General features: G+C 43.3%; 1 protein-coding gene across 1 annotated transcript; it reads right to left on the bottom strand.

The window, feature by feature from the left end:
- Positions 1-510: 510 nt before the first annotated feature.
- LOC138646144 (parvalbumin beta-like) lies at positions 511-26080 on the bottom strand. The gene is made up of 5 exons (XM_069735607.1): positions 25998-26080; positions 24871-24938; positions 6344-6476; positions 5624-5733; positions 511-718 (listed from the first exon to the last, which is right to left on the bottom strand). The coding sequence occupies exons 1-5, from the start codon at positions 26078-26080 to the stop codon at positions 687-689; spliced, it is 426 nt and encodes a 141-aa protein (XP_069591708.1). The 3' UTR covers positions 511-686.
- Between the last annotated feature and the right edge of the window lie 1512 nt (positions 26081-27592).

The raw sequence follows: 27592 nt of genomic DNA, 5'->3' as shown, positions 1-27592 counted from the left end.
ATTATAGATAACTTTAGTAAATTCTCCGGTCTGGTATAAGTCTGATCTAATGCCTCTTTCTCATACCCCAATGTCATGTATTGAAACTCTCTCTCGTCACATGACCGGGGGGCCCACAGTGTCTGAACAGCCCGGGGCCCTGGCTACCCTTATTCCACCCCTGCATGTATATACATGCATTGTTGAATACATACAGATGTAAGGGAGAGATGTGTCTGCAGGGAGAGCTGGCAGGATTGACAAGCAGAGTGAGTTCTTCTGAATGCAGGATGGCCCACCCGTATGGTAAGCCCCTCCCATGTGTCAGTTTCCAGAGCCTGGAACTGAGGAAGAATCTGACTTGACATCACATGAAGTCAGGAGATTCTCACCCAGTAATCAGGTGACCCAAAGAACAACTCATGTTAAAGCATTATTTGGTAAAGCCATGTATTTAGTGAAGTGCTTATTTATTGCAGTTAATTTTCATGAATGGAACATGTAAAGCAGCGGACAAACCTTTTAATTACTCAGCGTAGCTTTTTATTGGTTGATATTTCAATATTTGCAAGAAAAATTTACATACAGACATTTTATCAATTTATCAAAGCCATTAGTACAAAAATCCACAGATAATTGTAAGCCATTAATGAGTTGTCTGCTAGGAGAACAATAGGGGTTAAATACTTGTCCTCTTTATAGTGATGCTAATTTGATGGATTCACCATTGCAGAGAAACCTGAAATAGAATAAACAGAATTGTGATTTGTTTGTTTTTCATTTTCCATAAACTCATTTAATACTATTAATGAAATCTGAATGTATGGAACAGTTTTAAAAATGAGTATTATTACAATTGCAATTAGGATAGCATTCTAGCATTTTCTTATGCACATAGATTTACAATGGAGAGTTTGAATCCAGAGTGGGATCAAAATAGGACAATTACTACTTTTTTTACACCACTAAGTCTACAAAAAACGAAGACGTTAACATAACCACAGACAATGAGAGGTAAGAGGTATATCCATATTTCAAGGGGAGCTGCCAGCAGAGGATCTTGATCATTTATGTACCTAAGTGTATTTACCATGGCTGAACATTCCTCAGACAATTATTAATAATCTCCTTGAGCAGAGCTCTTGGGCACTCTTCCCTCATCGCTTCTCCTTTCCCTTCCATCACCTATCCCCGGTTAACATTTCTCGATCGCATTCTAAGTAAGCAGAAATTTGCACTCTTGTCATTTTTAGATGTTTTTACCAAGTTTGTCTCTAAAATGTTCAATAAAAACAAACAGTTTAAAAAAAAATCTCAGTGCTAGCAGTCAGGGTGTGGAAGTGTGAGGATTTCTTTGTGTGCTGCTCATGATCAATAATGAATAAATCAAGATGTTGTCAAAATTGTGTCTCTATTTGTTCTTCATTTGCATTTCATTAACATGTCTTTCGATTTCCGTAATTCCATAACTTGTATTTCTTGTCGAGGATTTTTTTTTGATCGTCCCAGAGAACACCCTATTGGTACAGAGGACTTGTCATGTACAGAGGTAGAAGTGAATTCTGATATTTCAGATTCCCAATGAGGCTGTAGCTGTCAGTAAAATATTTCCGAGTCCTACAGTCTTATTGATTCTTTCAGAGGAAAACTATTAGAATTTTAAGGTTGATGTTTATTAAATGTACATTAAGGACTTAATAATCATAGCATTTGAATCAATACTACTGGTAACCCAGGCAGATATTACATGGGTAAACCCAACCCAAAGTTGGTGCTTCTACTCAGTTTGGTGATGTTCTTAGGTGCGGTCAGAAACATTCCTGGGTGGGAATGGTGCAGGACTTAAAAAATGCTGATTCTACCAACACCAATGTAGCCAAGTATGTAAGTAATATATACAATCATAGGTTCCTACTTGTAAGTAGTGTGTTATGTGTAGTGTGTTATGTAGGGGGTCAGCCCTTGCAGGCACTGAATTACACTGTGACTTTCAGACACAATGCTCCCCTCTGATTTGTGTACACTTGGACTTTTTCCCCTGCAGTTTGGCTGTGTGTTGCTTTTGAAAGAGAAGCAGGAAGTTGGAGAACCTCATGTCTTAGGTAGTCTGATGGGTTTTGCTAAGAGTCTTAGGAGTAGCCCATGTCCACGATTCCCATTTAAACTTTCAGTTTAGGGTATGGTGGGTCAATATTAGTTTTGCAAGCAACAGAGTAGGAGATCGGTGTATGACAGTGTAAGGAGAAGCAGAAATATCCCTGAAGAGTCCTTGCAGAAGGTCACATTAGTGGAGAAAGATTGCCATCTACTAGCTGGGTGCAATGAGACGGAATTGATCTGGTCTGGAAGATATGCAGGGGAAGCAACTTTGGGAGCTAGAGCTCATCAGGTGACCAGTAACCCTGAGTTCCTGAATATAAAATGCTTGCGTGCCAAACAGCAGGCAGATTTGGGGCCGTGAAGTAGAGTGAAACAGATGCAGCCCAGAGGAGGCGCCAAGGCTAACGAGACAGGCCTCAGCGAGACGTCCATGTTGCTGAGGTGTCAGTCACCACATGAAGGGATACAGACTACGGCAGAGAAAACGTGCCAGTCAAGTTCAGGATCTGCGTTCTATGCTGGTCAAGGCCCAGAGACCAGATGTCGCTTGTCAGGAGCCGAGGCTCAGTCCTTTTTTCCTTAGGCCTAGGAGGCTGCCACCGATGGTCAAGCCACGAGGACCTGGTGAGACACACCTGCGGTGCAGAGGAAGAGCACCTGAGAGCAGGGCCGTCACTTCTAGCTTTCACAAACGGTACCAAGAAGGGTTGGGATTAGGACAGCAGTTTGGAAGGGGGCTGTTTGGTGCGAGGGAGTCTCAACATGTTTAAATAGACTACATTAGAAAGACTTGAGGTTTAGCGGGAATAGCCAGTGTTCCCCGCTATGGCCAGACCTAAAAGAAGAATTTGCATGTAAACCTCATGAATCGGCATACCAACTCAGTAGAAGGGACACTAGTATTGTGTAGAGAAGAACTTGCATTGCTATTTCAAGCTTATTGCTTCGTTCATGTTTGATATTATTTGCTATTTTTACTAATTGTTTAGAAAAACTCTAACTTTCAATTGCATGTTAATCAAATTATACTGTGTGCTGTTTCTGCCTTGTGTCCACTGTGAATGGCATCCCTACACTTGCATTACAACAGGTCTGTGTTAGACTAAACACAGGTTAGAGCCAGAGTGAACAAAAGCCATTGCTGCGCCCACGAGTTACACATTGGTGCAGTCCCCCATGACAATGGATTGATACGAACTGTTATGAATGATACGGCTGCAAAACCAGAGGATAAAGTTTGAGTTTGTTTTGATAAGTTGCCAAAACAAAGATATTTGGGTTGAACGACCCTGGGTCACTGAGTCATTACTGCACTATCATGAAAGCCGCTGCCTTACAGTTAACAATTACAAAGTGGTGCTGTATTATTTTGTGATTAAGCAGCCAAAGCAGCTAACACCTGTACACACTTGCTTTATTCTGTTCGTAGGTGCTTCTGTTCGTAGGTGCTGGTCAGTTTTTAGATTTTTGCTTTCTCAAATGCCCCCGGTAAATATAGCAATAGTAGTGTACACTCAAGAACAAATTATTGGTGGCTGAAAGTGTTGTAGCAGAACTGGCTCATACTCATCAACGTGAAAAAAAGAGTTCCAATTTCAGTCAAAAAAAGTAGGATTAGCGTCATGCAAGTAGCGTGCAATTTTCATGTGAGTAGAATCCGATTTTCACAATTAGTATCCGATTGACAACCAAATGCCATGTGATTGCTATTGGATTTCCCATGGTGCTCACACTAATGTCAAAGAGTTGAACTGGGTTCATTGCCCGAGAACTCCCAGGACCTTTCTGATGGCACCGTGAGCATGAAAACTTTCTCACGCTCGCGGTGATGTCAGTCAGTTTATAGGAGTTCATCACAAATGGATTATTATCTTCTCATCAGACTGGTGAGGAATATTGTCGTTTATTATTTTAATTCTGCTACAGGAGACATTGGCTTCATTGGACTGGGTAATGACGGGAGAATGGTTTAATTTAGATTCATTAAAGGAGTCTGTGACATTCATTCTATTAAATAACTTTATTCTGGGTGTATGGTTTTTTATACGGAAATCACTGTGGGGTTAGTAATGGGGGCATCTTATAGACGCCTTTCATTACTAACCTGTGGGCTTGATGTTACCTGACAATACGATGGTGACATCAACCTGCCCAACTAACACCCCACTTGCCACCTTACCAGGGTAAGTGGGAAGAGCGAGGCTGAATGCCAGATTTGGCACATCTTATGGATGCGCCTTTTCTGGGGTGGCTGAGAGCTGATGTTTTTAGTCTGGGAGGGGGCCATTGCACATGGCTCCTTCATAGGCTATTAATACCAGTCCGCAGCTGTCTGCCTAGCCTTTGCTGATTATTATATGAGGATCCTACATCATTTTATTTCTGGAGCCCCCATTTTAATAACCAATAAAGGCTAAGTATACAGCTATGGGTATTACCCCCTTCCCATGCTATAAACATTGGCCCCCAGCTCTCCGCTTTCCCTCTGCTGGTTAATAAAATGTTGTTGGAGCCCACACCATTTTTTATAATTTAATATGAAAAACAATACATGTACAGTAAGCTACACTAGCACTGTACTAATTACATATGTGACTGACATCTTTATATCTATCAATTCTATGAGTATAGATCTATTCTATTCTTTGATTTTTACTGTACGTCTCAGATGAATTGCCGGCTTTTCAAAGGACATTGGTGTGTAAAAATCTGAGGACACTCGCATGGTCCATGTACTGTGCATCTTTTTTCTCGCACCCGTTTACTTGCATTGGCTAGTCTCATCCAATATACGAGGACAATCGTAGCATGCCGCGATTTTTTTCTCAGTCCGATTTCAGCTGAGAAAAAAAATCGCAGATGAGCTTTGACTCACAGATGAACACTGATCAGAGTGCCGTCCAATTTTCTATCAGATCGCACTCGTCCGTTTTCCTCGCAGATGAGTATGAGCCCTTATAGATCTGCTCACCAAAACTGTCATTCAAGGAGGAGAGCCCACCCTGCTAAAATCCAGAAACTGAGGAAACCATAAGGAGACTGTACAGCTCTGAGCTGCTCAAGAGACAACTTGAGAATACTTCTTTAAATAAAAAAAATCATACTACAGCTCTTCTTGAATATTCAAAATGTTCCAAGAAAAAGGACATTCTTTCTGAGCTCCCAGAATAGTTGGCAAATCTGTGGGGCATAGCAGAAACCTCTTAAGAAGCAGTGCTTCTGGAAAGTAATTTTTGCAAAATTCAGGGGGCGAGTAACAGGTGCACATGAGTTTTGGTGAGGTGCTATGCTGGGAAAGTTGAGGTATGGTCACAAGAAATAAAAACAAAAATAATCACTATTCTTCGCTATACACAATCATCAGAATCCTGAAAGGTCATCCCTAAAAATTGGCAAGTATGATTGATGTGCATTATACAACATATCTATTTTATATAGCAAAGTTATGTAAGTGGTAATAGTGTATTTACCACAAATACACTATCAATGCAATAGGCAAGAACCTAAACATGTATAAAATTTATATAATAAAAACCTTCCTTACCAGCAAATGAAATTTTGCCTGTATTATTAGGGTCACCAGCTTTCATGAAAGCTTCACTCTCAGAGGAAGTCAGCTTCCTGGCACCAGGCTTGAAGTAGCCCAGTATATTTCTGAAAATAAAAACATGTGTTGTAAGTCTTAGGCTATGCTCACATGTTGAGTTTTTGCAGTGTTTTTTTTTTTTTGCATTTATTTGCTGTGTTGTTGTTGTCTCTTGTGCATGCTGTTAAAATTTACTACCCCCACAAAAAAACATGATGCCACTTTCTTAGCAAAACCTGATACCTGCATTTTTTGCTACATTTTTGCCATTATTGCTTTCTATGGGTGCAAAAACTCTGAAAAAACACTGAAAAAATGAAAGAAGTGACATGCTGTAAATAATAATAATAATTTTTATAATAATGCTGCATTTTGCAAAAACACAGCAGTTTTCCAATTCAGTCGGGAAAAAAACAATGCGTGTGCATGAGAATTCTGAAATCTCACAGCTTTTGCTGGTACTGTATAATGCAGCTTAAAATTTGCATAAAAAATTGCTGCAAAAACGCAATATGTGAACACTGCCTTAATATTTTCATATTTGTTATCACAATAACTGAAGTCTCAGATTATTTGGTGCTTTGTCGAAACTTTCCAAAAATATCTGATTTATGTATGGTGCAATATAATAATCTCCTTCTGATATCTTAGAATAAAACATTTAAACTGTGTCCTTACCCAACTTCATCTATCTCAATGAATCCTCTTTTCTCTCTGTCCAGGAAATCGAAAATCTTTTTGACATCATCACGCGATGCGGAATAAAAACCCATTACTCTGAAGAAATTTACGGACGGAAAATTGTTGAGACCTTTATATAAAAAAAAGATACATTTTAAGTAATATAATTATGGTAGAATAACATGAACTGAAAGGGAATCTGTCATGTAAAACAACGCTATTAGGGCTTGTTTTCACTTGCGAGGAACACGTCCGTGTCTCGCATGTGGAAACGAAGCTCTGGCGCCGGCACTGTGGAGCGGAGCGTGCGGCCGTATAGCAACACATGGAGCCGCACGCTCCGCTCTGGAGTGCCGGCACCAGAGCTTCGTTTCCACATGCGAGACACGGACGTGTTTCTCGCAAATGGAAACAAGCCCTTAACCTGTAGACTTGGTTTTAATTAGCAATTTATTAGCGCTCTAGAGCAGAGCAGCTGCTGCACTGAAAGCCTGGGTACCAGGAGTAAATGCACTATTTATCTAGAGGCGGCGTGCACATAGTGATCGGCACTGCTGAGCTGGCTGTCAGTCAGTGCTGGGGCGCGGTTACAGCCACAGTTCACTATGTACTGAGCAGTGACTGAAGGCAGGCCGGCCATGCCTCAATGACTGAAAGCAGTAGGCTGTCGGAATGAATAAAGTTCATTTCCTTACGGTATGTGGACTTTCAATGCGGCGGCTTTACGGTTTTAGAATGCTATTAACCTGCACATTAACCCCATATCTGCATGTTCATAGCGTTTTTTGACATGACAAGTTCATTTTAAGAATTTGTATTCCATGCTTTTTTTTCTTGATTTTTTTTTAACAATCTTATATACATTTATCAAGTACATTAATGACCATGTAAAAAAAAAAATCTAAATTAAAATATGCATTATAAATCCTGAGAATTACTAAAACATTAGGAAAGAGAATAAAAATGTCATGTAGTCTACTTCCTAAAAGCAGTTAGTTCGGTACAAACTTGAAACACATAAGAAATCTAATTTAGAATTGTTCTGTCTCCGCCATCTATTATTGTTACCCTGATTATCTCTTTGCATAATTGCAGGTTTCTCAGTATGGATATTCATACCTTTATTTGTTTGTGATGCTTTGGCTCCCTCTAGCGGTCAGAGTTATGTTGGCAGTTCAATCTTGTTTTTGTATTATCCATGTCTGATTCTCCTCCTCCTTTGCAATGCATTATGGTAGCTCAGCCTCCATTTCCCTCCATTTTTCCTTTCACTTTCTTCGGTTTGCCTTCAAGGAAAGACGCTTCACTTCATCCCCCTTGCGATTGCATTGCCGGTATGTGTTTATGCTTCCTATAGATATTTCTGCTCTATATTAGCTTAGTTTAACCAGTTGTACTCCTAGTTTAGTCACTAGCTTTCTAAATGTTATGCATAATGTATATCATGTGTATTATGTATCTGTTCTATGCCATGCACTGATTCTATGTATATCATTGTTCACAGTTTCACCGCATCAATATACCACTACGTTTAAAAAAGCACAGACTCAACCACAGTCTCCTTATTGGACCCCGGTATAGCGGTTTAGCTGACTGTATAGCTACGTATGAGCCTGCCTCAGCTAGTGAGGACAGAACAGTGAAACGGCAGCCATCCAACTAGTGGGATTCAAGTCACCGGCTACACAGGGACTAAATACAGCTACAGCAATCTCTGCACAGCCAAGCACTTTCCCAAGACACCATGTCTCACAAATCGCATAGGACAAGGTCTGCTACTTCCGTCTCCTCAAAGACAACATCCATCAGCAGCGCTGTCGCCATTGCCCGCGCAAATGCTGAAGCTGCCAAAATACGAGCGAGCTTTGCTGACCAAGAGATGCAACTTAAATTAGAAAAAGCACGCATAGATGATGAGAGAGCCGATCAAGAGAGAAGGTCGCAGTTAGAAAAAGCACGCATAGATGATGAGAGAGCCGATCAAGAGAGAAGGTTGCAGTTAGAAAAAGCACGCATAGATGATGAGAGAGCCGCTCAAGAGAGAAGGTCGCAGTTAGAGAAGGCACGTGTGGATGCCGCCTAAGAAAGCCTAGCAGCAAAAAGGGAAGCTGCCGCAGCCCTCGCCGAATCAGAATCGCTAGAAGCCGCGCAAAATCCCAAGCTGCATAGCCAAAGCAGTACGTCGAGTCTGGAGTTTCCACTGCAAGACTCACCACAACGCACATACCAGTATGTTAATGACCTTCCTGATCCAAACTATAACCCTGAACCAGTACCAAAACCAGAATACGACACCTCCAGCGAAGTGAGCGAGAGTCGTCACGAGGATCAGGACAGAAACAAACTCGAAAATGTGAGGCAAAACAACTCTGCTAATGACTACCTTGCCCCTCATCAGGTAACCAACGTGGATCACCCTGCTGACGCACCGTACATCAGGCCGAAGCAATACGACACCGGCTGGCGCCACCATGAGGACACTAACAGGTACGAACGCACCTCACATCACTATCAGGGCGACCTGTTGTGAATTCTGTGGCTGAGTTCACTTCTGTGGTCACAAGTGGTATTGCAGTCTCTGGGCTTCCTCCCTCAGGTGTTTTGGTGAGCTCGTTGGCTGCCTTGCTATTTAACTCCACCTGAGTCTGTCTTCCTTGCTCCTTGTCAATGTTCCAGTGTTGGATCTGAGCTACTGCATCTTTCCTTGGGCCTGCTGCTCTGCTAGATAAGTGCTTCTAGTTTGTTTTCTGTTTTTTCTGTCCAGCTTGTTATTATCTTTTGCTGGAAGCTCTGAGAAGCAAAGGGGTGCACCGCCGTGCTGTTAGTTCGGCACGGTGGGTCTTTTTGCCCCTTTGCGTGGTTTTCGTTTTAGGGTTTTTTGTAGACTGCATAGTTCTCTTTGCTATCCTCGCTCTGTCTAGAATATCGGGCCTCACTTTGCTGAATCTATTTCATTCCTACGTTTGTCTTTTCATCTTGCTAACAGTCATTATATGTGGGGGGCTGCCTATTCCTTTGGGGTATTTCTCTGAGGTAAGTCAGGCTTGTATTTCTATCTTCAGGCTAGTCAGCTCCTCAGGCAGTGCCGAGTTGCATAGGTAGTGGATAGGCGCAATCCACTGCTGCTTCCAGTTGTGTGAGGATAGTTCAGGTACTGCAGTCTACAGAGATTCCACGTCTCAGAGCTCGTCCTATTGTTTTGGGTTATTGCCAGATCTCTGTATGTGCGCTGATTACTGCACGCTGTGTTGCCTGATTGCCAGCCATAACAGTACAAGGAGCCTTTCAATGATTTCCAATAGAGGGAAAAAAGAAATCCTGACATCATTTTTTTTTCTTAGCTCTGTCTTCAGTCTTTTTTTTCCCCTAGACATTAGAGTGCTTCAGGACACAGCTGTGGACATGGATATTCAGGCTCTGTGCTCCTCAATGGATAATCTCGTTGTAAATGTACAAAAGATTCAAGATACTATTGATCAGAAATCGATGCTAGAACCAAGAATTCCGATTCCTGATTTGTTTTTTGGTGACAGAACTAAGTTCCTGAGCTTCAGAAATAATTGTAAGCTATTTTTGGCCTTGAAACCTCATTCTTCTGGTAATCCTATTCAACAGGTTTTGATTATTATTTCTTTTTTGCGCGGCGACCCACAGGACTGGGCGTTTTCTCTTGCACCAGGAGATTCTGCATTGAGTAATGTTGATGTATTTTTCCTGGCGCTGGGATTGCTTTACGATGAGCCTAATTCAGTGGATCAAGCTGAGAAAAATCTGCTGGCTTTATGCCAGGGTCAGGATGATGTAGAAGTATATTGTCAGAAATTTAGAAAATGGTCAGTACTCACTCTGTGGAATGAATCTGCACTAGCGGCTTTGTTCAGAAAGGGTCTCTCTGAAGCTCTTAAGGATGTAATGGTGGGATTTCCTATGCCTGCTGGTTTGAATGAGTCTATGTCCTTGGCCATTCAGATCGGTCGTCGCTTGCGCGAGCGTAAATCTGTGCACCATCTGGCGGTATTGTCTGAGAGTAAACCTGAGCCTATGCAGTGCGACAGGACTATGACTAAAGTAGAACGGCACGAACACAGACGTCTGAACAGACTGTGTTTCTATTGTGGTGATTCTACTCATGCTATTTCTAATTGTCCTAAACGCACTAGGCGGTTCGATAGCTCTGCCGTTATTGGTACTGTACAGTCCAAATTCCTTTTGTCCATTACCTTAATGTGCTCTTTGTCATCATATTCTGTCATGGCGTTTGTGGATTCAGGCGCTGCCCTGAATCTGATGGATTTGGATTATGCTAAACGTTGTGGATTTTTCTTGGAGCCTTTGCGGTGTCCTATTCCGTTGAGAGGAATTGATGCTACACCTCTGGCCAAGAATAAGCCTCAGTACTGGGCCCAGCTGACCATGTGCATGGCTCCTGCACATCAGGAAGTTATTCGCTTTTTGGTACTGCATAATTTGCATGATGTGGTCGTGTTGGGGTTGCCATGGCTACAAACCCATAATCCAGTATTGGATTGGAACTCTATGTCGGTAACCAGCTGGGGTTGTCAGGGAGTACATGGTGATGTTCCATTTTTGTCTATTTCGTCATCCATTCCTTCTGACATCCCAGAGTTCTTGTCGGACTTTCAGGATGTATTTGAAGAGTCCAAGTCTGATGCTCTTCCTCCGCATAGGAATTGTGATTGTGCTATCGATTTGATTCCTGGTAGTAAATTCCCTAAGGGTCGTTTATTTAATTTGTCCGTACCTGAACACACCGCTATGCGCAGTTATGTGAAGGAGTCCCTGGAGAAGGGACATATTCGCCCATCGTCGTCACCATTGGGAGCAGGGTTCTTTTTTGTAGCCAAGAAGGATGGTTCGCTAAGACCGTGTATTGATTACCGCCTTCTTAATAAGATCACTGTTAAGTTTCAGTATCCCTTGCCATTGATTTCTGACTTGTTTGCTCGGATTAAGGGGGCTAGTTGGTTTACTAAGATTGATCTTCGTGGTGCGTATAATCTGGTGAGAATCAGGCAGGGAGATGAATGGAAAACGGCATTTAATACGCCCGAGGGTCATTTTGAGTATCTGGTGATGCCGTTCGGACTTGCCAATGCTCCATCTGTTTTTCAGTCTTTTATGCATGACATTTTCCGTGAGTATCTGGATAAATTCTTGATTGTTTACTTGGATGACATTTTGATCTTCTCAGATGATTGGGAGTCTCATGTGAAGCAAGTCAGAATGGTTTTCCAGGTACTGCGTGCTAATTCCTTGTTCGTGAAGGGATCAAAGTGTCTCTTCGGTGTGCAGAAAGTTTCATTTTTGGGGTTCATCTTTTCCCCTTCTACTATCGAGATGGATCCGGTTAAGGTTCAGGCCATCCAGGATTGGACTCAGCCGACATCTCTAAAAAGTTTGCAGAAATTCCTGGGCTTTGCTAATTTTTATCGTCGCTTCATCTGTAATTTTTCTAGCATTGCCAGACCATTGACCGATTTGACCAAGAAGGGTGCTGATTTGGTTAATTGGTCTTCTGCTGCCGTGGAAGCTTTTCAGGAGTTGAAGCGTCGTTTTTGCTGTGCCCCTGTGTTGTGTCAACCTGATGTTTCTCTTCCGTTCCAGGTCGAGGTTGATGCTTCTGAGATTGGTGCAGGGGCGGTTTTGTCACAGAGAGGTTCTGGTTGCTCAGTGTTCAAACCATGTGCTTTCTTTTCCAGGAAATTTTCTGCTGCTGAGCGTAATTATGATGTGGGCAACCGAGAGTTGCTGGCCATGAAGTGGGCATTCGAGGAGTGGCGTCATTGGCTTGAGGGTGCTAAGCATCGCGTGGTGGTTTTGACTGATCATAAGAACCTTACTTATCTTGAGTCTGCCAAGCGCTTGAATCCTAGACAGGCCCGTTGGTCGTTGTTTTTTGCTCGTTTTGATTTTGTGATTTCATACCTTCCGGGCTCTAAAAATGTGAAGGCGGATGCTCTGTCTAGGAGTTTTGTGCCCGACTCTCCGGGGTTATCTGAGCCGGCGAGTATCCTCAAGGAAGGAGTCATTGTGTCTGCCATCTCCCCTGATTTGCGGAGAGTGTTGCAGAAATTTCAGGCTAATAAACCTGATCGTTGTCCGGCCGAGAAACTGTTCGTCCCTGATAGGTGGACTAGTAAAGTTATCTCTGAACTTCATTGTTCGGTGCTGGCCGGTCATCCAGGAATCTTTGGTACCAGGGAGTTGGTTGCTAGATCCTTCTGGTGGCCATCTCTGTCACGGGATGTGCGTGCTTTTGTGCAGTCCTGTGGAATTTGTGCTAGGGCTAAGCCCTGCTGTTCACGTGCCAGTGGGTTGCTTTTGCCCTTGCCGGTCCCGAAGAGGCCTTGGACACATATTTCGATGGATTTCATTTCTGACCTTCCCGTTTCTCAAAAGATGTCTGTCATTTGGGTGGTTTGTGATCGCTTTTCTAAAATGGTCCATCTGGTGCCCTTGGTTAAATTGCCTTCCTCCTCTGATTTGGTGCCTTTGTTCTTCCAGCATGTGGTTCGTTTACATGGCATTCCTGAGAATATTGTTTCTGACAGAGGTTCCCAGTTTGTCTCGAGGTTCTGGCGAGCCTTTTGTGGTAGGATGGGCATTGACCTATCTTTTTCCTCGGCCTTCCATCCTCAGACTAATGGCCAGACCGAACGAACCAATCAGACCTTGGAAACATATCTGAGATGTTTTGTTTCCGCTGACCAGGATGATTGGGTGTCATTTTTGCCGTTGGCTGAGTTCGCCCTTAATAATCGGGCCAGCTCGGCTACCTTGGTCTCTCCATTTTTCTGCAATTCTGGGTTCCATCCTCGTTTCTCTTCAGGACAGGTTGAGTCTTCGGACTGTCCTGGTGTGGATAATGTGGTGGACAGGTTGCAGCAGATCTGGACTCAGGTAGTGGACAATTTGACCTTGTCCCAGGAGAAGGCTCAGCTTTTCGCTAATCGCAGACGCCGTGTGGGACCCCGACTTCGTGTTGGGGATCTGGTTTGGTTATCTTCTCGTCATATACCTATGAAGGTTTCCTCTCCTAAATTTAAACCTCGTTTTATTGGTCCGTATAGGATTTCTGAGATTCTCAATCCGGTGTCTTTTCGTCTGACCCTCCCAGACTCCTTTTCCATACATAATGTATTCCATAGGTCGTTGTTGAGGAGATACGTGGCACCTATGGTTCCATCTGTGGAGCCTCCTGCCCCTGTTTTGGTGGAGGGGGAATTGGAGTATATTGTGGAGAAGATTTTGGATTCTCGTGTCTCTAGACGGAAACTCCAGTATCTGGTCAAATGGAAGGGTTATGCTCAGGAAGATAATTCCTGGGTTTTTGCCTCTGATGTCCATGCCCCAGATCTTGTTCGTGCCTTTCATGTGGCTCATCCTGGTCGGCCTGGGGGTTCTGGTGAGGGTTCGGTGACCCCTCCTCAAGGGGGGGGTACTGTTGTGAATTCTGTGGCTGAGTTCACTTCTGTGGTCACAAGTGGTATTGCAGTCTCTGGGCTTCCTCCCTCAGGTGTTTTGGTGAGCTCGTTGGCTGCCTTGCTATTTAACTCCACCTGAGTCTGTCTTCCTTGCTCCTTGTCAATGTTCCAGTGTTGGATCTGAGCTACTGCATCTTTCCTTGGGCCTGCTGCTCTGCTAGATAAGTGCTTCTAGTTTGTTTTCTGTTTTTTCTGTCCAGCTTGTTATTATCTTTTGCTGGAAGCTCTGAGAAGCAAAGGGGTGCACCGCCGTGCTGTTAGTTCGGCACGGTGGGTCTTTTTGCCCCTTTGCGTGGTTTTCGTTTTAGGGTTTTTTGTAGACTGCATAGTTCTCTTTGCTATCCTCGCTCTGTCTAGAATATCGGGCCTCACTTTGCTGAATCTATTTCATTCCTACGTTTGTCTTTTCATCTTGCTAACAGTCATTATATGTGGGGAGCTGCCTATTCCTTTGGGGTATTTCTCTGAGGTAAGTCAGGCTTGTATTTCTATCTTCAGGCTAGTCAGCTCCTCAGGCAGTGCCGAGTTGCATAGGTAGTGGATAGGCGCAATCCACTGCTGCTTCCAGTTGTGTGAGGATAGTTCAGGTACTGCAGTCTACAGAGATTCCACGTCCCAGAGCTCGTCCTATTGTTTTGGGTTATTGCCAGATCTCTGTATGTGCGCTGATTACTGCACGCTGTGTTGCCTGATTGCCAGCCATAACAGCGACCCATCACCAGTATACTCTGCTGACAACCGGTTCACGACAGAATTTGCCAAGTTCTTCACACGACGTGAACTGGTTGCCAAGGGACTCATGAAATTCACTGACCGAGCTGAAGGTTACAGAGCTTGGAAAGCTTCCTTCCAAAATGTCATTAGAGACTTGGGGCTACAACACAGGGAAGAGATAGACCTGTTAGTCAAATACCTGGGAGAAGAGTCAGTCAAACACGCAGTAAGGATCAGAGACATTAATATAAACCGCCCTGAGACTGGCCTCAAAGAGATCTGGAAAAGGCTGGATGAGTGTTACGGCTCAGCAGAAGTAATAGAAAGAGCCTTGTTCAAAAGAATCGATGACTTTCCTAAAATATCTAACAAAGGTCTCCAGAAACTTAGAGAGCTAAGCGACCTGCTGAAGGAAGTCCAAGTTGCCAAATATGAGGACGACCTACAGGGACTTGCATTTCTCGACACAGCCAGAGGTGTTAACCCTATAGTCCAGAAGTTGCCCTACAATCTACAGGAGAGGTGGCTCACACATGGTTCCACATTCAAATACAAACACAGCGTTCCATTCCCTCCCTTCTCCGTTTTTGTAGACTTCATACACCAACAAGTGAGAATTAGAAACGATCCCAGCTTTGACTTTGCAATACCATATGCCACACCGTCACCACCTGCAAATCCACGCAGAACATCTGTGGCAGTACACAAGACTTATGTTTCTTCTTCAGGTTCTAATTACAGGTCTGCTGGCTGCTCCCAATCAGAGACAAAGGTGCAGGACCCTGACAAGCAGTGCCCACTTCATCAGAAGCCTCATCCTCTCCTGAAATGCAAAGCCTTCAGAGGAAAATCTATGCCAGATCGCAGAAGCTTCCTGAAAGAAAACGGTATCTGCTACAAGTGCTGCTCATCCACAGCTCATCTCGCCAAGGATTGCAAGGTCAGTGTAAAATGCACAGAATGTGGCACCACAGACCATAACACCGCTCTACACCCTGGCCCAGCTCCATGGAGTACACAAAACACGCCAGCTGACAGTGAGCATGGCGGGGAGGAAAGGAATACTGATACAGCTACGCCAGAGATCACTTTACAATGCACCGAGGTCTGCAAAGGGACAATAGACAGTAGGTCCTGTTCAAAAATATGCCTCGTCAAAGTATACCCGAAGGGCCATAGAGACCAAGCTGTAAGACTGTATGCTATCTTGGAAGATCAAAGTAATCGATCCTTGGCTAGATCAACGTTCTTTGGCCTATTCAACATCAAAGGGCCAAGCACTCCCTACTCCTTAAAGACGTGTGCAGGTACTGTGACAACAGCAGGCAGGAAAGCTACTGACTACCAGATCGAGTCTTTAGACGGACAATTCTGCCTACCACTACCTACGATCATCGAATGTAACCAGATCCCAGACAATAGATCTGAAATCCCTACACCAGATGTAGCAATCCATCACGCTCACTTAAAACAAATAGCACACCTTATACCGGAACTCGACCATCAGGCCCAGATAATTCTGCTGTTGGGGAGAGATATCCTACAGGTTCATAAAGTGAGACGTCATATCAACGGACTCCACAATGCTCCCTATGCCCAAAGGTTAGACCTAGGATGGGTCATAATTGGCAACGTATGCTTGGGACGCATGCACGCCCCATCTTCTGTGACAAGCATGCTGACAAATACATTGGAGAAAGGACGTCCATCTCTGTTTCAACCTTGTAACAATGAGTTCCATGTCAGGGAACTGCCACACAGCATCCAACTGCCCAACCATTTAATAGACTTTACTCACGACAGCAGTATAGTGTCGGGAAGCTATGAGGATCAGTTAGGGGGCACAGTCATCCAGAGAACTAAGCAGGACAACCAAGTGGCAATGTCGGTAGAGGACAAGTTGTTCTTAGAGGTAATGGACAAGGGACTCGTTAAAGATGAGACCAACAGCTGGGTCGCACCTCTTCCCTTCAAAACCCACAGACCACGTCTACCGAACAACAGAAATCAGGCATTACAACATTTCTCCTCTCTCATTCGTAATCTGCAAAAGAAACCAGAGATGAAAGATCACTTTTTCTCCTTCATGTCAAAGATTTTTGAAAACCGTCACGCAGAACTAGCTCCCACTCTCAAAGACTCTGAAGAATGCTGGTTCCTACCCATGTTCGGAGTATACCACCCTAAGAAACCAGGCCAGATCAGAGTCGTGTTTGATTCCAGTGCTAAATTTAATGATGTCTCCCTGAATGACGTTCTGCTGACAGGACCAGACCTCAATAACAAACTACTGGGTGTACTTATGCGCTTCCGTAAGGATTCCATTGCCTTCATCGCTGACATCCAGCAAATGTTCCATTGTTTCCTTGTGAGAGAGAGAGACAGGAACTTCCTAAGATTCTTCTGGTACAGAGACAATGATCCTACTAAAGAAGTGACAGAGTATCGCATGAGAGTGCACATCTTTGGCAACAGTCCTTCACCTGCAGTCGCCATTTACGGACTCAAAAGGTCGGCTCAGGAAGGAGAAGCAGAATACGGAGCAGATGTCAGACAATTCATAGAAAAGGACTTTTATGTTGACGACTGTCTAAAAGCCATGCCTTCAAATGAGACTGCCATCAGTCTTCTCAGGAGAGCCCAGGACATGCTTGCCTGCTCAAACCTTAGGCTTCATAAAATAGCCTCAAACAGCCAAGAACTCATGCAAGCGTTCCCATCTCAGGACCTATGTAATGGTCTCAGAGACCTGGACCTGGGGTCAGACCCCGCACCAATGCAACGCAGCCTCGGGCTTCTCTGGAATCTACAATCAGACACTTTCACCTTTCAGGTCAGCCAGGAAGAAAGGCCTTTCACACGTAGAGGCGTCCTGTCTACCATCAACAGTCTGTACGACCCCTTGGGTTTCGCAGCTCCTGTTACTATACAAGGCAAGGCCCTACTAAGAGACTTAACTAGGGAAACATCTGACTGGGATGCACCTCTGCCACCTGATAAGAGGATCCAGTGGGAAGAGTGGAAGAACTCGTTAGCGGCACTCTCCAACTTGCATATGCCAAGACCATACACCCCTGTGCCATCTACTGAGATACAGAGCCAAAGACTGTACGTATTTGCAGATGCTTCTGTCAAAGCAATTGCCGCTGTTGCCTACCTCAAAACTGTAGACTCCAAATGTCAGTGCCACATTGGTTTCGTCATGGGAAAGGCCAAACTCGCACCACAACCAGAGCACACTATACCCAGGTTAGAGCTTTGTGCCGCAGTCTTAGCCGTTGAGTTAGCGAAGTTCATCGCATCCGAAATGGATATCGACCTGACACAGGCCAAGTACTACTCAGACAGCAAAGTAGTCCTGGGATATATCCACAACGAAACCAGGCGATTCTACGTTTATGTCAATAACAGAGTGCTACGAATCAGGAGATCAGTTCACCCACAGCAGTGGCATTACATACCCACAGACCAGAATCCCGCGGATCATGCAACTAGAGCAGTTGACGCAAGTCGACTAGGAAGCACAACGTGGCTCTCTGGACCAAAACTATTGTACATTGAGGAATGTTTTCCAGACACCTATGAACTAGTAGGAGAGGACTCAGATGCTGAAATCCACTCTCAGATGTGTACACTACATACAATGACCTCTGTTATCCAGCTCGGATCTTGCAAGTTCGACAGATTCTCAAGTTGGAAGTCACTTACTCGAGCCATTACCTGCCTGACTCATATAGCTCGTTCATTCAGGACCACCAGAACTCGTGACATGGAAAAATGTAAAGGAGCAGCGAGGCTCACCCACGAAAGCCTAATCACCTTCATGGCTGAAGCTGCAGCTATAATCAATGCGAGACCCCTGGTTCCAGTCCTAATGACCCTGGGGAGCCCTTGTTATTGACTCCAGCTACTTTACTTACCCAGAAAACGGGACTGTCCAGTGCCCCTCCAGGAGGATTCGACGCGAAGGACCTCTACAAGCGCTAATGGAGACAGGTACAAAGTCTTGCAAATACTTTCTGGGACAGGTGGCGCAAACAATATTTGTCTACCCTGCAGCCACGTACCAAGTGGCAATCTACTAAACCTAATCTGAACATAGGTGACCTCGTTCTTGTGAAAGACTGTCAGATTCACCGGAACCAGTGGCCACTTGGTCTAGTTACCGCAACATTCCCGAGCAAGGACAGTAACGTCCGCAAAGTTGAGCTAAGGATGACCAAAGGGAATGAACCTAAGACATTTTCCAGACCGGTATCTGAACTGGTCCTATTGTTGCCTTCGGAAGAAAGGAGTAGTGACATCCGTTGATGCCAGACGGGGAATGTTCTGTCTCCGCCATCTAATATTGTTACCCTGATTATCTCTTTGCATAATTGCAGGTTTCTCAGTATGGATATTCATACCTTTATTTGTTTGTGATGCTTTGGCTCCCTCTAGCGGTCAGAGTTATGTTGGCAGTTCAATCTTGTTTTTGTATTATCCATGTCTGATTCTCCTCCTCCTTTGCAATGCATTATGGTAGCTCAGCCTCCATTTCCCTCCATTTTTCCTTTCACTTTCTTCGGTTTGCCTTCAAGGAAAGACGCTTCACTTCATCCCCCTTGCGATTGCATTGCCGGTATGTCTTTATGCTTCCTATAGATATTTCTGCTCTATATTAGCTTAGTTTAACCAGTTGTACTCCTAGTTTAGTCACTAGCCTTCTAAATGTTATGCATAATGTATATCATGTGTATTATGTATCTGTTCTATGCCATGCACTGATTCTATGTATATCATTGTTCACAGTTTCACCGCATCAATATACCACTACGTTTAATAAAGCACAGACTCAACCACAGTCTCCTTATTGGACCCCGGTATAGCAGTTTAGCTGACTGTATAGCTACGTATGAGCCTGCCTCAGCTAGTGAGGACAGAACAAGAATATTACCTATAGTGCAAAAAGCAGAAAAAAGGAGTTACATGCTTAAATGGAACTCTTTAATCATACATATAATATATAACTAGGTGTTTCCAGCCAGCTAACGCTCGGCACGCTCATTGCTATCTAATTAACCCTGCTGGTGATTAAACTAAAGTAAATAATGACAATATTCAGTAGCGCTTACGCAGGTGGTAAATTAACTTCAAATGAAGTTAATAACAATAATAATCATTAAAAATCTGAATAATACTAATAATACATTTTATTCACAGTGTAAAATAAAAAACAAACTGGATTCAGTAAGATGTGCAATTTTTATTCATTCCAGCATCTAAACAAATTTCATAGCGAAACATAAATTAAGTTAAAATTTCTCTGTAAACACAAATGCATAGTTTTTTTTGTCATTTTCAAAGATCTTTCCTTGACTTCTACCAGGTACAATTTAATGTGTGGGGACGGGATTGTGTGTGGTAATGTGGTGTGGGGTGGGATTGTATGGTAATGTGGTGAGGGTGCGGGATTATCTATGGTGATGTGGTGGGGGCAGGATTGTGTGTGGTAATGTGGTGGGGGGTGGGATTATGTGTGGTGATGTGGTGGGGGGCAGGATTGTGTGTGGTGATGTGGTGGGGGGTGGGATTATGTGTGGTAATGTGGTGGGGGGCGGGATTGTATGGTAATGTGGTGAGGGTGCGGGATTATCTGTGGTGATGTGGTGGGGGCAGGATTGTGTGTGGTAATGTGGTGGGGGGTGGGATTATGTGTGGTGATGTGGTGGGGGGCAGGATTGTGTGTGATGATGTAGTGGGGGGCGGGATTATGTGTGGTAATGTGGTGGGGGCGGGATTGTATGGTAATGTGGTGAGGGTGCGGGATTATCTGTGGTGATGTGGTGGGGGGCAGGATTGTGTGTGGTGATGGGGTGGGGTGCGGGATTGTGTGTGGTGATGTGGTGGGGGTTGGATTATGTGTGGTGATGTGGTGGGGGGCAGGATTGTGTGTGGTAATGTGGTGGGGGGCAGGATTGTGTGTGGTAATGGGGTGGGGGACGGGATTGTGTGTGGTGATGTGGTGGGGGGTGGGATTGTGTGTGGTAATGGGGTGGGGGGTGGGATTGTGTGTGGTGATGTGGTGGGGGGGCAGGATTATGTGTGGTGATGGGGTGGGGGGGCGGGATTGTGTGTAGTGATGTGGTGGGGGGCGGCATTATGTGTGGTAATGTGGTGGGGGGATTGTGTGTGGTGATGTGGTGGGGGAGTGGAATTTTGTGTGGTAATGGGGTGAGGGGTGGGATTATGTGTGGTGATGGGGTGGGGGACGGGATTATGTGTGGTGATGTGGTGGGGGCAGGATTATTTGTGGTGATGTGGTGGGGGGCGGGATTATGTGTAGTGATGTGGTGGGGGTGGGATTATGTGTGGTGATGTGGTGGGGGACAGGATTATGTGTGGTGATGTGGCGGGGGGCAGGATTGTGTGTGGTGATGGGGTGGGGGCGGTATTGTGTGTGGTGATGTGGTGGGGGGGTGGGATTATGTGTGGTGATGTGGTGGGGGACAGGATTATGTGTGGTGTTGTGGTGGGGGGCGGGATTGTGTGTGGTGATGGGGTGGGGGCAGTATTGTGTGTGGTGATGGGGTGGGGGTGAGATTATGTGTGGTGATGGGGTGGGGGCGGGATTGTGTGGTGATGGGGTGGGGGGCAGGATTATGTGTGGTGATGCGGTGGGGGGCGGGATTGTGTGTGGTGTTGTGGTGGGAGGCGGAGATCCTGTGCAGGGGGCGGGATTATCGAGTAATCACGATGCCTCTTATATATATACTGTATATAGATACAAGATAAGACATAAAATTTAGAAAGATGGAAACACAGTTCATTAATAACCTCGCAGGCAGTACAAGACCTTTATTCAAAGTGAATGGACATCTCTAGCCGCAAACACAATAGTCCACATATAATAGACACAATGGTCAAATATTAAAGAAGATATTTGGGACTTTAAAAAAAAAAAATAAATAAATGTATCCAAGCACTAACAGGCACATAGTTGCTACCTACCTGCCTGTTGTGCCCAGTGCCGTTCTCTGCCGGCACTGACCAGTAAGACTTCTGCTAATGACAAGTCAACAGAAGGGCAATTTGTCTTCCTATTGACAGGTTGTGACTACTGGCGTCATGCTGATTGACAACCAGCTCTCCACTGTCTAATTGAAGGAAGCCGGCTGTCAATCAGCATGGCACCATTAGACCCTCCATGTCAACAGGAAGACAAACTGCTACTCTGTTTGCAGGGAACAGCTGAATCTCTGGCAGGAGCGGTCAATGACAGGGTACAACAGACAGGTAGTTAGTTACCTCTAATAGTAACTACATGCCTTTTTAAAAAAAATTCCTACTTTTAAATGTTGCCACAGTGTGGAACAACTACTTTTCCAGTCATAGTAGTAGCTCAGTAGCGCAGTCAACCAGAAATGTCCGTCTCCTTTAAGTCTTTAATAAAACAGGATGACAGATTCACTTTCCTGATGTATCCATTTTATTAAATTCACATGTTCTTTATGAAATAATCTAGAACGTAATGTATTCATTATTATTATTATATAATATATTCTGTAAAATATATATTATTTTACAAGTCCCTTTGATTTTGGCCCCTTTTTTTAAATTGTCACTGACAGTTAACAAATTTTGCATAACTTAATAGCACAAGTAAATATATGAAACTTTGTAATATTTTTTATCTGAGAAATCTGCTTCATTCTCCATTTAAGCAAAATTCACACGGTCGGTATTTTACCTCAGTATTTGAACGAAGCATTTCTAAGTGAAACGCGCGTCTGGTGTGGTGGGTTCTCGGGTTTTAATTTCAGGTAACTATACCTCCTTATGTTCTCGGTCTATCATTACTTGGCGTTTGTATTATGATTTTGGATTGGGCAGGTGTGGACATTCAATGCTGATATTACCAAAGAGACTCAAGCTGTACTACCATATGTATGGGTATGGGGCATTCATAGATACTTTTTGATGTGCTGCACAACCTTATGGTTTACCTTTCTCTTTATATGTGTGGACTCATACATTGGACAGTTATATTTGATGTTGTGCTGGATAACTACCTTGTGTATTTATATACAGAAGGATGTGTGATTTTGTGGCATGTTTCCCATAATACTGCCCTTTGATATATTGAGGATTTACCCCTATCTTGTATCAGTAATTAGTAATATATGAATATGTACGATGCTATATTAGTTTGTATTGGCCATTAGTACTCCCGGGTATACCCACAGCTCTGTACTTGTGGTATTTTGTTCTACATCTTAATGTTTATATGCTTTTTAAATTGACTCAATAAAGATTTAATATTCTATTTCTATTTGGTGGCCAAAAGCTTTTTGTTTTTGGTGTTGCATTACAGATTTTGCTTTATGGCTGCATTATACTTTGGATAATTATTTGGTGTTTTTTTTAGAGGATCTACTTAACCTAGTGAGCCCTTTTTAGTAACAGTTCCACTCCAGCTTTTAGGAAAGCCGGACTAGGGTTATGGTTACGTTGAGCTTTTAATACTTTTGAATTTTGAGACTGAAAAGTCAATATAAGTTTTTTCTCCATAGCTAATTCTAATGCAGCTTCTGCATATAATTTTTTTCCCTTTTTGCAATCATTCAGTGTTCACATTTGGAGCTGTTTTTCAGGCTGAAAAACTTCAAGAACTGACTTGTTGATTCTTGAAAAAAAAACCAAATGAATAAAAAACACTATGCATTATAGGCCTGTCTTTACAATTATATAAATCAGAAGCATATACAAAGACTAATGTAAGCATTTTTATAAATGTGGATTTAGGAGCCAAATCTGATCCAAACTCCAAATAATAACTTCAATAGCTCTGATCCATCATTTGCTTTTTTAAGTGATTTTTTTTCTGTCTTAATTCTTCAACATTGCAAAAGGAGATTGAATTTTGCAAAAAATCAAAGTTGCTCACTTTTTTCTTTTTACTTTTTTTGCTTTTTAGGGCAAAAAAAAGCACATGATCCTATAAAATGTTGCACATTAGTATTCAACTACGAAACAATAAAATTACATTCCTTGCTGCAGTTGTGAAGCAGAAAATGCTCAAAAGAACCAACATATGCCTTTCTATGTAAAAGCGACTTGCTGATCTTATGTTCAGACTTTAGAACTTCTTTTCACTGCTTCAGATTTCCAAAGACGTCAGGCGGCTAAAAGAAGTGACCTTAGGGTATGTTTCCACGTGCAGTAAACGCTGCGTGTCTGACGCTGCATAGAGCCGCAGCGTCAGACACGCAGAGTCCAGATGTTACAGCATAGTGGAGGGGATTTAATGAAATCCCGTCTCCACTATGCGTGGTAACACGCACGCGGCAGCACTGCGACTCCGGACATGCTGCGCGTCTTTTCAGATCGCAGCATGTCCGTATATCTTGCGGCGACGCTGCGTCGCCACAAGATATAGCACAGGGCCCTATGGTGGGGAGCGATGATCCCGGATGTGTGCAATGAACACATCCGGCATCATCGCGTCCCAGAAAGGGGGCGGGGCTTACCGCAGAGCGGCTAAGCCGCTCCGGCGATACCGCCGGCCATCCTGAAAGTGGACACAAGATATACGGACATGCTGCGATCTGAAAAGACGCGCAGCATGTCCGGAGTCGCAGGGCCGCCGCGTGCGTGTTACCACGCATAGTGGAGACGGGATTTCATTAAATCCCCTCCACTATGCTGTAACATCTGGACGCTGCGTGTCTGACGCTGCGGCTCTATGCAGCGTCAGACACGCAGCGTTTACTGCACGTGGACACATACCCTTACACTTCTACAGGCATTTTCCGCTAGAAGACGCTCTTTAATTTACAATACAAGTTAAAGGGAAAGCTCATAAGATGCCGAGAAGATGCTAAAACATCTATTGTAGCATTTTCCATCGTTTATGAATAAATACACTAGCGGTTTCTTTATTATTCCATGGCTTTGAAAAAAGACCAAAAACTACATTAAAAAAAAGTAGAGAAAAAACCTTGGTAAAGCCCTAAAAAAAACAAATGTCAGCAGCCAATGCCATTGGAAAAGACAGGAAAAAAAAAACAACACAAAAGACGCTTCCAGGAAAAAATTCCTGTGCTTTCTGAAGCATCTTCTGCTTTAAAAAGCTCTGCAGGTCCATGTGCACAAACCCTTACAAGTCTCATCCGAAAAATGGAAGATAATAGTAAAATCCAACCCCTGGTGCTATCCGATTTCAACACATGTCAATTCTGCTCATCTGAATCTTGCTTAATATATAACCACAATTATAAACAATAAATCAGGTACAATTTTTTTCACTTGGAATCTGTCACTTACCTTTTAGGACTTCCAAGCCTTTATCAATAGTTTCTTGAGATACATGGACTCTAGTTGACGTCATTGTGCTGCAAGTATAAAGAAAAAGAAAGTTTACAATTGTAAAAACTCCAAATTTTTTTACTCTTCTGCTTCACAGCTTACAGTGACTATAAATAACTGAGAAAGGAGCAAGAAAAGTTTCGAAATTTCTTATTCTAACCCTTGGGTCAGTTGATCACAATATACCAAACAATGCACATTACAGAACACTTATGTGACACGAAAGGGGATGTCCAGGCTTGAGGAAATCCCACACATGCAGCCACGTGACCGCCGACTAGCCCCTATCAAAGTTCGGCAATCTGCAGTCACATACAGTGACTACAAACCTCTGTCCTGAGCCTGGAAAACCCCTTTAATACATTTTTATCCAAAAGATAAAAATGTTACTGTAGTGATACCTTTATTACCTTACCAGGAGAATCATACATGCAAGTGTTTCCGAAGATAGTGGACCATTCGGCTGGCAGGATTGTCATTACTTGCCTGATAATAGATCCTCTTGCCTCGGAAAGCATAAAATTGAATTTTTTTCTGATCAGTCAGAAAATATATTACTTCTATCTCACTTATTAAAATAAAATTATATCATCACTTACATTTTTTCCCTAACTCAGTACCACATTATCTTTTGCTGTACATCAGTATACTTCAGTATTTGTGTAGAAAAGATGTAGATGTGTTTTGTAACGGATTCAGTGATTGGGATGAATAAGAAATGTTCACACGAGAATTGAGTAAACTAAATTGAATTTACTTAATAAAAGATAAGAAATAAACAGTCACTCGAATAACACATATAAGCAATAACGTAAAATAAATACATGTGCATCGAAAACAAGCATTTTTCATACATTACTTTCTCAAGGTAAAAGTCCGTCGAGCTGCGTGTCCCTAAATGTCCCTACCTCCCCCAGAGTTCAGTCATTTTTTATATCTTAAAGCATCCAATGTATCTCAGTTTGAAGCTTTTGATCTTCATCGGAATGCTGGGGAGAAACCTCCTTAAACCGGTCATTTACTAACAACAAATTACCGATCATTTACTAACAACAAATACTCAAACTATTAAAAATAACTCTTACTACAAGGTGGCACTCAGTCTCATGGAAAACTCTTCTTTATTCAAAGTCTTTAAAACATGGAGCTGGAGAAACGGGTTCCTCATGAACTACGGCTGTTTCGAGTCTCTCCGACACTTCAACAGGCTCAACTACATCAAGTCGCTAAAGCATCGAAGACACTTGAAACGGCCATTGTTTGTAAGGATACCCGCTTACCCAGTTCCATGTTTGAATAAAGAAGAGCTTTATGTGAGACTGAGTGACATCTTTTCTAAGCAAATACTCAAGGCTCTCTGCAATCAGGTAGAGCACCTGTCCGCTGCGGTATCGACCAGCTGTAAGTAGTCTCATCTGACCATAATACAGTATGTTCCTTTTGGATGGTGCCGGTCTTTTTTCTGTTTTCCTGGTTGTGCGCATCAGTATACTCACCTGTCACTTGTATTCTCGATGTAGTAAATATTCTATTATACAGATGGCTGATTGCTCTCTATATATGCACACCACATATAGGGCGGAACAAATTAAATAACAAAATAAGTGACAAAGTAATTATCTGTTACAGGAAGATTAATAGCCCTGATTATGTCATTTCTGATTACAAGTTCTTCGACAAGTACGGTAACTTAGAAATGCAAACAAATGGTTTCTGTAACCATAATTGTGTGCAAAAATGCTGAGCTTTGAAATGTATTAATCTAGTAACTAGAAGTACAACGGAAAAATAGTAGGTAGATACGTCGTACAGTAGTCATATCACTCAAGATGAACACAAAAATGTCATACATATTTAAAGGGAACCCATCACCAGGTCTTCCCATTTTACGAAGAGTCACTTCCGGACAGGCGGTTGTCACTTCCAGGTAAGAGTGAGGACAAGCTTGTCATCCTACATCCTCGCTCACACAGATCGTCGCAACACGGCGGGTCCGGGTCCACCGTCCAGGTCCAGCGCGGCAGCGAGCAGCAGTCAGTGCACGTGACGGGTGCACCCTGTGTACACAACAGTCGGGGGCGACGGCGATGGCGTGACTCGTGAGTGACGACTGTGACGTGACAGTGCAAGTGAAGCAGTGAGTCTTCCTTCCTGCCTGGTCTGACCCAAAGCATTGCGGGGGGATGCACCTGCCTGGGACTTGTAGTCCGACACCAAACAGACCTACAGTATGGCATCTGAGTGATGCTGGGACTGTAGACTATATTCAACATGGCTGGCTATGCAATATACTACATGGGCTGCCTGTGTTATATACTACGTGGGCTGCCTGTGTTATAGCAGGATCCATTTTATCCTGCTTGCCTCCATTTTGTGTAAGTGTTACTAAAGATAAGATAAACACGTTATTCACTATTCTTCATTTTAGCTGTTATTGCAGATTGTAGCAGGGAATGTCCTTGGTAAAATAACGAATAATGTACTGTGTAAAAATATGTTTGCGAAACCATAGGGAGGCAAGGGAGTAATACACTCCGACGCTTAGCCCATATATGGAGAATCCGCCTCCGACACAAGAATGCATAAAAAGTGTGTGTAAGCTTATTAAAACTAGAGATATTTCAGATACAACCCTGGTGCATTGTGTCTTATCTCTCCGGTGCCGTGACGTCATCTCTAC

This window comes from Ranitomeya imitator, chromosome 7 (assembly GCF_032444005.1).
Source record: "Ranitomeya imitator isolate aRanImi1 chromosome 7, aRanImi1.pri, whole genome shotgun sequence".
In the NCBI taxonomy this organism is placed as follows: domain Eukaryota; kingdom Metazoa; phylum Chordata; class Amphibia; order Anura; family Dendrobatidae; genus Ranitomeya; species Ranitomeya imitator.
The sequence above is the reverse complement of the archived record's forward strand: the minus strand, read 5'-3'. Positions and strand labels throughout refer to the sequence as shown.